Source organism: Diplotaxodon limnothrissa, linkage group LG19, assembly GCF_057381915.1.
Source record: "Diplotaxodon limnothrissa isolate DT_005_m linkage group LG19, D_limnothrissa_male_GT1.1, whole genome shotgun sequence".
Taxonomy (NCBI): Eukaryota; Metazoa; Chordata; class Actinopteri; order Cichliformes; family Cichlidae; genus Diplotaxodon; species Diplotaxodon limnothrissa.
Window position 1 is genome coordinate 22,331,884 of NC_140614.1, and position 13,917 is coordinate 22,345,800.

Consider the following 13,917-nt stretch of genomic DNA (forward strand, 5'->3'; position numbering starts at 1 on the left):
AGTTGTGTTATTGAACATCCATTATTAGAGTTTGAAACAAGTTAATTAGGTTCAGAGTAGCGCCGCCACGATAGATTTTTCACTTCATGGTTATTGTGGCCAAAACAACTCACAATAATGATAATAGGGCAAACATTTTGATAAATTACTTGCCTAAATCACTACAAACAAATGCCGCTGATGAAAGCAGGGGCCAGTATGTATACAAAGTTTGAATTTAAGAGCACCAAACTGTAGCGACTCGATCAAGCCAGCAACCATGCAGATGTTAGTGCAGTTTAACAGACTAGCTTTAAATGACTCAGGCGATGTGTGACAGAGAAGCTGCAGAGACAGAAAACATGCAACAGTGGTAGTCACTTTACTTTAGTCAGGCATGAAATGCGCTGATAAGCTGAGGCTGTAGTGTAGTCCTACTTAGTGCAAGGCTGTTACTGAAATAGAAGAGACTGAAGAGGTAAACTGGAAAGAGAGTTTATAACCCTAACCGGCTTTTGATGGACCGTTTATGATATTATCATATCTATATTTTTAATATGTTGTAAAGTATTATGCAAAATTCCTTAGCCGCCTCTCATTTCTTGATATTTTGTTTCCAAGGAGCCAGACTTTAACTCATCAGTTTTTGTTAAGTGCAAAAGTTCTGAATGGCTGCTGAATGTCTTCAAGGTTTTTCACTCATTTTCACTCTTGAATCACTTATCGCTGGCCTATCAATTATTCATTCAGTTGAAGTTACAAAAAACTGGCAAAAATAGTACGGATTGACAGGTGTAAAATTACATTTTCACCATCAAGGTGATTTCCAAAGAGCTATTAGCTGGAAACTTGGCATATCCCTGCATAGTGGGCCCTTAAAAAAATTAGAATAAAATGGACAAATGGAGGATAAAAGAAGAAGTGGCAGGACTAAAAATATCCTTAAAATAGGAAGACATACAGCAAAGACCTGGCACGGGACCAAAGAGATGCATCTAGTCCTTCACATGATCCATCTACTGTTTATCAGAAACCTCATTAGAAATTGTCTGACTGGCTTTCAAGCAGCAATTTGTAAGGAATGAAAACGGGAAGAAAAGGCTGAGGTATGACAAATTATACAAGAACTGGACTGAAACAGTTCTTTAAGGAGTGATGAATATAAATGTGAAACTTTGGTTCAAATAATCATCAACATATACGTAAGAAGAGTGTCTACGGCCATCTGTATAACACTCTGTCATGATTTGGGCCAGTGTTTTAGCCAGTGGTACAGGTTTTTTTTGGGTGGGTGGCGTTGATGAAATGAAATTGATGAATGCAAAAAAGTGCAGTCATCTATGTAATACCATCTGGAAAGAATCTGATTGGTAACCGCTTCATCTTTCGGGATGGCTATAATCCCAAACACACTGCCAATGTAGTAAAAGGATACCAGCATATAAAAACACACAGCAGAATGCTGTAAGGGACAGACAGGCCTCCCAGGGGACTACAACATTATTTTCATCTTAATATCACACCAAACAATCACATCATGACTAGTAACGGCTATTTAGTAAATCTTTGATTTTCTATAAGTTGTGTTTTATATGTTATTGGTTTATTGGCTGAATTATGTTGTATTGTTTTTCTCCTCTTTTACGACTGTATGAATTTTAACACCATGGTTGTTAATCTTAAATTTGTATCAAGTCAAAATTTTACTTTGCGTAACACTTTAGTTTTTCCCCATGTGCCAAATGAATATCGTTTCAAGCAACTCTTTATTACACTATATTTTAGAGACAATTAATGAAGTATTGTGCATGCTAAACTAAGACTGCATCCAAGGTATATATTTTATCAGTTCAACTTAAGCCTATTTCTATGAAGATATAAGTTTTGCTTTGTTTTTTTATTTAAAGAAGAAAAGAAAATAAGACATTTTTAAATGACTCAAACTTCATCAGGACTCTAGGGAAAAATGCAATCTTTTCGTGGGCAACCAATTGGCACATGGTCTAGCCTATCAGATTAAACTATTTACAATAGAGTTCTCCACAAAATAGTCTCAGTGACCTTTGTTCATGGCCAGTGAAAGACTGATAAAAGGGGTTGTTCTATTGCACTATTCAAACTCATGCACTTGTTCTCCAGTGTACTCCCTGATTCTTATCCCTCGCCTCCAACAGCCAGACACGGCAGTTCTCCGGAGAGCCTTAACAAAGCTGGAGGAAGTGAGAGACTTCCACATGGAAAAGGCAATTAACAGCTCAATGCCCTGGGGACAGAGTGAGGAAAGCAGGGAGGGAGGGAGGATGTCTTGAGATATTAGCAAGTAAAGAAGGTATGAGAGGATGAGAGGTTACAAAAATAAAAGTTACAAAATTACTCTTTCAAAGCAATGAAGATAAAAATATGAGAAACTAGCCACTTTTGATGTTGCTCTTCAGAATGTCCAGAATCACAGAATCCCTAGGTGCTTATTCCCAAAAGTACATTAGAGAGAAGGGAGAATGTGGTCAAAGACAAACAGATAGATAAAAGAGAGGAAGTAGGATACAGCTAAAGAAAAATAGAAGTAAAAACAAAGGAAAAGAAGGACACACTTGTGTGGAATAGGATGTGAGGGAGGAGAAAAAGGAGGAAAAAAGATAGCGGGTTGTTGTTATCAGAGTGAAATCTGCCAGTCAGTGCCATCTCACTCGACACAAGCTGCCACGCTGATTCCATCTCCCCCGAAGAGATTAAAACCAATGAAACAAGCAGGCCTTGTATCATTCCCGACAGACAGGCAGAAAAAGACGAAGGGAGTAAACTTTCCTCCAAACTGAAGGAGGTGGACTGACAAGAGATTGAGACGCATGCTTGGGACAGTCTTATAGAGTCATCATTTACCGACCACACCACTGACATTTACTCTGAGTGCGTAAACCTGGGCCAGGTGTTAGGGAAGGAAGCCATCCCTCTCTGACATAGCTGGGTGACTTATCAACCTGCTGTGAAATCCAGAGTCATCCTTTAAATACAGCCTCTGGCCTGATGCTACAAAAACAATCCGCAGGACCCATAACTAAAAGGTGGTGCAGCTTTAAAGTGTGCAGTACATTTTTTTACACCACTGCTCTTATCCCTATATTATGTCACACTCCTATCTCACCTCTTATCTCTGGGCATGAATCCAAACGTGTCACAAACAGTGGGAGAGGACCCTTTGAGACCTTGCACTTTTCTCCTTGGATAAAAGATGTAAAGCTTACAGTGTGGCTATTTTTTTTTCTTTCTTTGGCCAGCTTAGACTAAGAGTCTGGAGTTGGTTGGCTTGATGAATCTGCTGTCTATTGGATATGATGATTCAGCCGTGCTATTACCATGAGTGATTTCAGCTCAAGGCAAGGCTAGCACTTTCGCTTTATGGCCACAGAGACAGAAGGGAGCTGCCGATGAGGAAACATAAGTTAATGTGAAAGGGAACGGGGATGGCTTCCAATCAGAAGCATTTTTAATCAAGTTCTTTACAATTATGTTGATGTTATAGTAAATCACAATGAGAGGATATAGGGCAAGGAACTAAAGCGGAATACATAAAACCTTACATATATTCACATTTTTATATCAGTCGCTGTGTGGGGCAGACAGGCTTTAGTAAAGGCTAAACTTGGAGGACAGGTTAATGACCCACAAGATAAATTTAGCCTTTTCATTATCCTTTGGATATTCCATATTTAATGAAGAATATTCTCAGCTGCCACAATCTAAGCTAATGCATGCATATAACCTAGTGATGAGAGTGAGAAAAGAAGAAAAGATGGGGGAGGGAACTAAGCGCAAGAGGATAAACCTGTTTTCTGTTCTAAGAAAGGACTCCGGCTCAACCACCCGTTTCTATTATATGGAAGGAAAACTTGCCATTTCTAGCCTTGACCCAGACATCATCAACAGTCCCGGCACGGTTCAACACCCATACTGAAGTGGTCCCTGCATACTTTAACATTTAAACAACCACCCCTATGATTTACAATGACCTCATGACAATCCCTTATGATCAAACAGAGCTCGTATGGCTTGATGATGTCCACGTGATCGACTGCTAAGACATGTGCAAAAAAATCCCTGCGTGGTTCAAGAGGCCAGGAGAGATTTATGTGCGAATGGGGATTGCTCCTCCTAATGTGTGGAGACGAGTGAGCCGAATAGCAATGACTGTCTGTATGGACTGGCAGATAGGAGGAGAAGACCCTCACTGCACTGCATTAACTTTTAATTATGACTCTCTGGAAGATGCAATTACCCATTAGAGACCAGACTTGCTTAAGCTCTGCAACCACACTGTAACTTTTTTCTTGCATTAGCCCCATTTTCCTTTTTTCATAAGCCTTTTTTCATAGACTATGTTTAGTGTCATCTGTATAATATTGCAGGCTGTACTTTTTTAAGGTGGATGTCAAGTTTATTTTCTATATTTTGTTGGCTTCCACTTATTATTTGTTCTTTGTCCTCTGTCCCTCGAGGTTTCTCTCCAACACTTCCTTCACCGGGGCCACAGGCCTGATCCAGGTCGATGCTGGTGTTTCTCGGATTCTGTCCTCCCAACTGTTTCATGTATGGAGTCTGAAGAGAGGTGCTCTGGGGCAGCCTGCTTGGGTTACTGTAGGCCAGTGGACCCGAGGTCGACTGGAGTTGGAGGGTGGCATTCTGGGACTGGTGGGAGGGTTCATGACCAGCCAGGGACAAGGTCTTGGAGCCGGGGTGAGGGGAGGGGATGGCCAGGGTGACGGCAACTTTGGAGGTCGCTGGAGGCCGGGACTTTCGGTTGAAGGGCACCGCCTCAGGGTTGTGACCCTGGTGGAACACCCATTTGTCTTCACACGGGAGGTGGACGAGGATGGATTGTGTCCAGCTGGACAGCTTTGTCTGGACCCCAAAACTAACCAGTCTAGTATAATACATGGCCTTTTTAACCAGCTTCACAACTCAAATACTACAACAGTAGACTGGGATGGCACAGGTGAGTGTTATTTTGCCATTTGTCCATAGAATACTGTCATTATAGAACCATTATACTGTAGAAGTGTAATACTTGTCAGAAACATTTTAACTTGTACTGTGAGCATCTATGACTTCTAATTTATGGCCTCTCCAAGCTTTGCTTACATAAACCCTCAGATCTTTTCCTTTCAGTTTCAGTGTTGCTGTATTTGGCTGGCCATGTCTCTAGAGCACATATGGAAATTTGAGGTAGAATCAATAAGGGATTGCACCAGGTCAGTTTAGTTGAAAATATAACAGGGTCAGGGTCAAGGGCTACACTCACCAGCTACATCTTTCATGAATGAAGAGCATATAGGAATTCAATCAATAAGAGATCAAGAGTATCTTGTCAAAGATGTACTACTACGATCTTTCTTTCACACATGAGATTATCTGCAGCTATACATCCAGTCCACAGCATAGTAATAACAGTCAACCTGACTTTCTTTAACTTTAATCAGCCGATTGCATATGGAAGCTATAGGAAAATGTAAATTTTTTTCACGATGATGCAGGTACTAAATGTTGACGTGTACTGTGAATTTATTCGGTTGCCATTGATAGGATTAATCGTTTCAATGCAGAGGGGTATTTACACCTTTACATAACATAACTTACAAAATATTGAAAATAAAATTCATGATGGTTCATTTGTAAAAGAGGTCCAGAAGCCAAGCAAGAGCAACGGGGACGCTGCTGATGTTGATTAAGCGATATTGCAAGGAAAATGTTTGCCAGAGCAGTTAAAATGGCAAACATGGCAAGAACTTAAAAATTCATATTGAGCAGCTCCATTACATCTTGCCAGCTCTACTTTTCTTTAATGAGTTTGAGGGTTGTTAATTTTTTTTTTATCCAAGTACTTAATGTGAATAAATGTAGTCCATGCCAGGTCATAAAAAATGCCAAAGCTGAAGTGTAATGTAAGAATCTATCAACATTTTCCTTCAGCTATGGTTGTTTGTAGGCAATTCCCATATGTGCAACCACATCCAAATCATGCATATGAATGTCCGGATGGATATCACACCATCATCATTTCTTTCCTCTCAGAACTACCAGAGGACCTGAGAAAGTGCTGCTATGGGTACTGCATTGACTTGTTGGAAAAGCTGGCAGAAGATATGGGCTTCACATTCGACTTATATATTGTGGGAGATGGAAAGTATGGGGCACTCAGTGGGACAGGACGCTGGACGGGACTGGTAGGAGATCTGCTGAGCGGAACCGCCGATATGGCCGTCACCTCTTTCTCTATTAACTCTGCCAGGAGCAGAGTTATAGATTTCACCTCACCCTTCTACTCCACCAGCCTGGGCATTCTGGTACAACTGCTTGAAGTCATCATTAATTGTTGGAGGTTTAAACTTGATTTTTTACGACTGTAGAATTCATGGCATGTCCTAAAAATGTGCTCTGTTTTAAGTTAAAGCACTGCAGTCCTCAGTGTTACTTTGACTTTTTATGCCTCTGCCGGTATGATTTAATCATTTGGCCTGCAGCTACTTATTGTTCACCCTAAGCCCCCTCACCTTGGTATTGTAGTAAGGAGCGGGAGATCATTAGTTGAGAGTGTATGTTAATTACTGAACTTCAAAATTGAATGCAGTTTAAGAGTGTGTAATGAGTCTAAGAGGCATTTGAGAGACAGAGTCCTCAAACATGCTGTAGCTATTCTTTGATTGGTTAGCATTTCCCTCTATAGCTGACAATCTGCAACGCATGATATGATCTGACAATACGGCTCCATTTGAAAATGAGATATTCATCATTTTAAAAAGTGATTTCTTCTCCTGGCTGAATAATAAATAGCACGGAATAAAAACAATGTGTGCATTTTTTTAAGCTAATTTGCCGAGGAGTCATTAACAGAAGTTTATACAAACAATGCATGGCAATCAACGGTCTCAAGTCAGCTTCTTGTGTTTGCATTTGATCCAACAGGTCCGTAGCCAGGACACTGCAGCTCCCATTGGAGCCTTCATGTGGCCCCTCCACTGGTCCATGTGGGTGGGTATTTTTGTCACGCTGCATCTCACAGCGCTCTTCCTCACCTTGTATGAGTGGAACAGCCCCTTTGGCATGACACCCCATGGCCGGAACAGACTACGTGTATTCTCCTACTCCTCTGCTCTTAATCTCTGCTACGCCATACTGTTTGGACGCACTGTCGCCACCAAGGTAACAAAGCTCTTCTCTCTGTGATTAATTGGCATCATGTGGGGCAGGGCGAGGAAAAGTCATTGCAAAGAAGAGGGGGAGGGGATGCTTTATGGGATGCTTATTGTCAATGGCAAAGGAAAGTTGAAAGAGGGTGCTAGAGAGAAAAATGATGGAGATGGCTAGGGAGAAGAAAAGATTGATAGTGGATAGGTTAAGAAGGTAGGCAGTGATGAAGTAGAAAGGTACAGGGAGGATAATGCGCATACAGGGACAGAAAGGTGAAAGGGTAAGTGAGTGACAGAGAGTGAAGGAGTTATGGTGAGGATGATGGGGTTCGATGAAGGTGGTGAAAATGGGAGCAAGTTGAGGTTAGCTCCCCAACGCAGTCAGACCCAAAGTTAAAAACAAGAAGGCACGGAGAAGAGGGCCAGTGAGGGGGATAGGAAGGTGAGAAGGCGAATCAGGAAATAGGTTTCAAAAAGACGGTATTAGGAAGGCTGACAGAGGGATGGTGAGATGGGGTTGAAAGGGTAAGTGGGTAAGCAGGGATGAGAAAAGCAACAGATTGACAGTGACGTGGAGGTGGGCAGAAAGGGGATGATGTAAAGGAGGGGGGGCATGCGAGCAGGCAAAGTTGAAACATGGCGACATAGGTTAATATCAGGGAGAAACAGAATTGCGAAAGATAAATGGAAGTCAAATCCTCAGACTGAGGCAAATTTATCTAATAACTTGAAAGCAACTTGAAAAACAATGTCTGTTACTTCAGAGATTTAAAAAAAAAAAGACAACTTATTTTCATGACATTTGTTTGGTATGAAAATGTAAATTACAAATATTAAATGTACCTTTGGAGTAACAGCATTTTTCAAAACCTTGTCAGATTTAACAGATCGTGTGACACCCACAGTCACACTGGTGCACAAACACAATCTCAATGTATTTGCCAGTGAATAACGACTCTGTCTTCTGCAGTCTTTGTTTTATATAGCCTCACATTGTTCCAGAATCAATCATTAAGATAACTTGCTTGCTTTTCAAGTTTCCGTGCAGTAACATCTTTTCCTTAAATTATTCCTGTCCTTATAGTGAGATTGCCGCTCATAATATTTAAATAAATACAAAACCACATTTTACCCTTAAAGCAAACTGAGAAAACAACTTAAGTGGAAGAACGGTCGAGTGATTAGTAAGACCTTCCCATTATTGAAAGGTCACAGGTTTGATCATCGCATTGGCGATGTGTCAGTTAACAGGTTGTGTTCATTAGCAGCCCTGTGACCTGTTAAAATGTCCTTGAGCAACTCTCTGAACCTCTGTGTGCTGGGTCACAGCCAAGTCGTCAGGTTTACTCAGGCTATGGGAAAGAAAGGGGGAAATAAATTGATTGCTAAACCTTTACTGCTGGGTTGAGTTTTACAACTTGACTTTAATGATCAGGCGAATGTCAAGACAAGGAAACCAACTGAAAAATTTTTTCTGATTTTTTGTCTTTCTGCAATACAAATGCTTAAGGAATATATTTAGGTTTTCCTCTTCTAACATAAGCTGTTATCCTCAACATACCTGACTACTACAGATAGCAATAACTGAGCATCACTTCCGCAGGCCAAGCACAAGAACCATTAATCTGTGTGGTTGTGTTTCACAACAAGGATATCACTGTATTGTACTATATGAAGCTGCCATTGTTATCAGGGTTTAGAGTAACATTAGGTCCTCTGTTTTGCTCTTCATTTCCTTTGAATTTACACTCAGGCAACCCCAGGTAAAAATAACCGAGATAGCAATGTTCTTGTCAACATATCTAACCTTAAAAGCCATTTGAGATTGGAAACAAGTGTGTTAGATGATGAACTGTTGCTTTTAGAATGAATTAGCAGTCGCTTTTAAGTGATACTAGACCTTTAAATTGAACAGGGGTTTATTTTATCTGTGCATTATTAACTTGCAGGATTGTAAAGTTTTGCCAAGGAAATACAGCTTTAGCCTTATTATTTAGGCTAATAATAAAATCACAAGTTGTCCATAGTATCATTTTTGTATCCATCAAGTTCACTTTCAGTTACAGCTCCTTTAAATGATTCATGTTTTAAAACCAGTCAGCTTGAAACATCACAGAAGTCAGCCATCCCACGGGGCCAATGTTAGCGTAATTAGCTTTCTAGCCAGTACTGCTAAAATGTCAGTGAAAGCTGCATTTTTAGCAGTTAGAAGAATGCTTTTGTCCAAGTTCACACAATATATGTTATTTCTTAGTTATTTTTTTACACCCTGTGTTACATTCCCAATCTGTCAGCAATGGCTGCAAAAGGCTGCTAGCTTAGCCTCATGGGGGCAACAGAAAATCTTAAAAGGTGTTCAGTTTACAAATGCAGTTGCATTTTAAAAAGCTCACCATTCACAACCAAAGTGGATTGCTAGCAAGCAAACTCACAATATTGGAACAGAGATCTGACAGGCCATGTAAGTATGTGTAGTTCCTCACCTCTACTTTTTGATGAAGGGCATTCTCCTATCTTTCACTTTTCTCAGCAACTCTGTCAATGAAATCAAAAGGTTTCATTGAACTTGTTGCCAAGTTGCCAAGTCTCTCCTGTCCACAGGTGTTTCTAGGTAGACTTTAATCCTTTTCAGGCAGGGAGAAGACCTCTCTGCAGATGTGCTTGTAATAGGAATGGTGAGCATCAGCCTCAGCAGCTTGCACACTTCAGTTAAAGCAGCGGTCAGTTCATTTCTTATGAACGTCTCCAGCAGCTCATCCGGCAGCTTGTAAAAGTGGGCATACACACGAATGACCTGGTTTAAAAAACCTCAGGCATGAAAATGAAATCAAAGTCATTCCACTTTTATTTCAAGGCAAGATCCCATCCAGGCCTAATGATAACACATGGTGTTAAAAGCAATATTCTTTATTATCTCAAACCTCATGTACGGCTTGCACAGCCAGGTTTCTTATGTTCCACCATCTTCTCGGGTATTATTGTCCGCCTCAGTGAATAGCACTGTCTTTTTATCTGAATAGCTGAAAAAGTTGTGAAAGCTGTAACGACAGGCAAAAAGAGATTTTAATTTCTTAAAACTGTTTGTTCCCTGAGGCAGGGCTACGTTAAACTTGTGCACATGACAGTGAATAAACAATGCATACTGGCGTTTCAAATGTCTCGCTCCATCATATGCTTGACAAATGAGATTTATTTCAGGATGGTACTTTGTAATTGTCTCGATCACAACAGTCACTCTTTATCAAAGAGACCAGTCACGCACATTTGTGGACTATGACAATCAATTTGCACCTGTACATGTGCAGTATCTCTCTGGTGTCATGTTGTTTGACTACCATGAAAAGTGCAAAGAATGAAAATCCAGCTCTGTTGTGTCAGGGGAAGAAAAGAATAACAGAACTTAAAAAAAATATAATCCCTGAAGCTCTTGTGACAGCTCTGTTTACTTTAGCTCAGTCAGAGCTAAACTTAGCAAAGAACACAAAAGAAGCATATACAGTAGATGAGTTAAAACTAGTTGTGAACCTCTTACTGCACTAACAGTAGCTACTAGTAGTGTTAGTTTGAGTACCATAATTTACTGAGCAATGCATTTATTCTGTGCTGCTCCATGCACATGTGCAGCAGTGGAAACAACAAGAAGAAAGAAAGGAGCGTACCACCATGCTGTTGAGACTTTCATCCTGAGCTGTGAAGTGAATTGAGAGTATCTAGACAACATGAGTTTTGACCAAGTTATTAAGCAGCTAATTACGTGTGGCTAAGGACTGATAAAACTTTGTCCTGACCGTTGGCTCCATACTGCAGGTTAATGGCAGTGGTTCCTTAGGTTTGTTAAACATGAAACTGTGACTCTCTGAATCCATGTTTTAAGATTGTCACTGCTACACTGCAATTCGAGGGCATAAGGGTAATGATAATGTTTAAAAAAATTATTTAAGATGCTCCTCAGTCAAAATTTCCACTTGTAACTCTGCCGCTATTATTAGTGTGACAGGCTTATAGAACAAAAAGCTCACAACAAATAGAACGACAACAATTTATGCTTGTATTGTGCACGCCATTCTCTGTTTCTCCCTTTTGAATTCCCCAATTAATTGTGCAAAGAGTTCTGAAACACTTCAAAAACCTTTATAATGGGTTACAACCTTGTTTGTATAATTAATATCTAATTAATCCCGAGCCCTTACAACACTGGAAATTCATCTCTTTTCTTCTTTTAAGTGGATTTTAATTGGTGGAATAAATAAATGATCACAGTGTTCAGGTGGATTCATTCCCCGAAGCAGCCAATTTCACGGAGAGATATTTTTGACGTGTCACACTAACAGTCACATTTTGTTAGATTTTGTGTTTTGCATTAGATGTTCTTTTGCTCTGTTTGCCTTTCCTTGGGGAGCAGAACTGGATGAAGAGGGTACATATCTGAAGCTGGGACACATTTGAAAGGACCTTTTTAAACACTTTTTCTTTTTTTTGCTTTTGTCCTTTCTCACATATATGTTTTCAAACCTAGTTTCTGTCAAAGGTAAGCCAAACTCAAGTTTCACCTGTCATACGTCTCCACTCTACAGACCCCTAAATGCTGGACAGGACGCTTCTTGATGAACCTTTGGGCTATCTTCTGTTTACTGGTGCTGTCCAGCTATACGGCCAACCTTGCTGCAGTAATGGTGGGGGAGAAGACGTTCGAGCAGGTTTCCGGAATTCACGATGACAAGGTTAGACCACTTTCGAGGTCACAAACATGCCACTCCAGAAATGTTAGCGTGCTACACATATATTCACACGCATAATAATCTTACACAAGGATGAACTAATGAGAAGACAGTGAAATATTTGTGAAGGCTTATTGCTTTCCATTTCCCTAAACTCTGTAGGGAGTTCAGGAGTACTGTGAATTTAATATGTGCCCCATCGTGATAGCTGCCCTCTCTTGGGCTAAAGATGATCAAAATGGGAGCTGGGAGTTTTGGAGAACCAAAATTGTTGTTGTTTCCAAACATCAATATGCATCGAAGAAAGCCTATCAAAGGAAATTCACTGAGGCAGGTTCCCAGCCCACAGTTAAAACGGTACATAAATCAAACAATAACTTTAAAAGCTTCCCGCCCAAACTATACCGCTAATGGCAAGGGTAAATTAAAACAGACAATTAAAGTTATGCAGAATTTATTGTATTCAGGCCTTGAATATGCACAATATCTATATAACAAACTATCCAACCAAGACTTAATTTTAATAAGGGAAAAATACTTTCTTCCACTCCCACTGGAGACCCACTGCCGACAATAGGGCTGTGTTCCGCCCCAGCAAAATGCAGTAAACCCATTATTTAAATGGATGCAGTGGTGTGTTGTTTGTTGTGTTTTGTGCAAGAAACACACCCATGGCAGTTGATCCATTGTGTGCACTGCCTCCTTTAAAATTGCTGGGCTTTAATATAGATGTCACTGCTGACTGGGTAGCACTTCTCACATACTCACCAATATGAGAAAACATACCTTAAAGCCTGGTATATACACTGTTTCCCATCCTTCAAGGAAACTTGTTGTTCAGCCCTGAAATCAGAGCAAAATGTGGCGCCTGGTGGAGCAAGGGGCTTATTCAAGAGAGGAATCAAAGTAAATAAATACTTAAATCAAAACTGTAGTCAAGAAAATCAGCTCAAGTACATTTTTTACTTATTTTAGCATCTGAAAGATCCTGGGTTCAAGACCTAAAGGAGACAAAAACCCAGGCTCAGGATGTCCAACGCTATTTCTGGTCTCAAGCCTGGATAAATGTGAGGGTTGCAGAGTTGCATCAGCACGGACATCCGGTATAAAAATTGATATCAAATCAAATGCGGAGATCCATCTCCTGTAGCAACGCCTTAGGAATAAGGGAGCACCTTATCTAAACTCCTAAATAGGATGATATCACCTGAATTCATCACTTAAATTACATATCCACCCTCTCTTATACTCATGCCTTCCTATTCCATCTCCACAGCTGCACCATCCGTCCCTGGGCTTCCGTTTTGGTACAGTGAGGGAGAGCAGTGCTGAGGATTACATGAAGAAAAGTTTCCCGGAGATGCACGACTACATGAGACGCTTCAACCAACCCACCACTCCAGAAGGTGTACACATGTTAAAGTAAGAAACAATCAAATCCATGGACACTGTCTGAAATATTGAAAATAACCATTTTTACCCTTTTCCTTTCCTGCTAACCTAAAAAAAAAAATCTAGTCACGTTCACATCTCGTATTTGTGGCTTTCTATATTCAGTGGACTTATTTTCTATGCACATTGTGCAAAACAGTTCTACTAATTGCACCAACAATTTGCATGTTACTCGTTCTCTCTCTTAAATATTTATTTTGAATTATTATGAAGAACAAGCTACAAGCTTAATGTAAGTTTTGCTTTGGGGATGATTTCTGCTTTCTTTACACCTGCAGTGCTGTTGTGTGCAACCCATTTATCAGCGTTTTCTTATTAAGAGAACACACTGTTTTGCAAGTGCATGCGACAGAAATATGAAGAAGTGCTCAGTGCTCTAGCCGCATGTATTTAAACCATGCATAATCATGAGCTTTTCCTTATCTAGACACAATTCAGCATAAGGTGTAACCGAGGTAAAAACACATAAATTATATTTCATTAGTCCTTGTAGTTTATAAAGAAAGAAATAATTCGACTTTTTTTTAATGAGGGATGAATAAGGGTCAGGGGCAGGCTGATGTAGGGAGTGCTGAGAAAAAATTATT

The 13,917-nt window shown here is 40.2% G+C and overlaps 1 protein-coding gene across 1 annotated transcript in view; it reads left to right on the forward strand.

The window, feature by feature from the left end:
• LOC146612186 (glutamate receptor ionotropic, NMDA 3B-like) overlaps positions 1-13,917 on the forward strand; it is a 92,321-nt gene that overhangs the window by 54,847 nt on the left and 23,557 nt on the right. Inside the window, exons 3-7 of the mRNA XM_085342666.1 lie at positions 4,473-4,969; positions 6,046-6,317; positions 6,937-7,173; positions 11,735-11,881; positions 13,155-13,300. Coding sequence (XP_085198792.1) covers positions 4,473-4,969; positions 6,046-6,317; positions 6,937-7,173; positions 11,735-11,881; positions 13,155-13,300 — 1,299 coding nt within the window. The remainder of the gene's footprint in view (positions 1-4,472; positions 4,970-6,045; positions 6,318-6,936; positions 7,174-11,734; positions 11,882-13,154; positions 13,301-13,917) is intronic.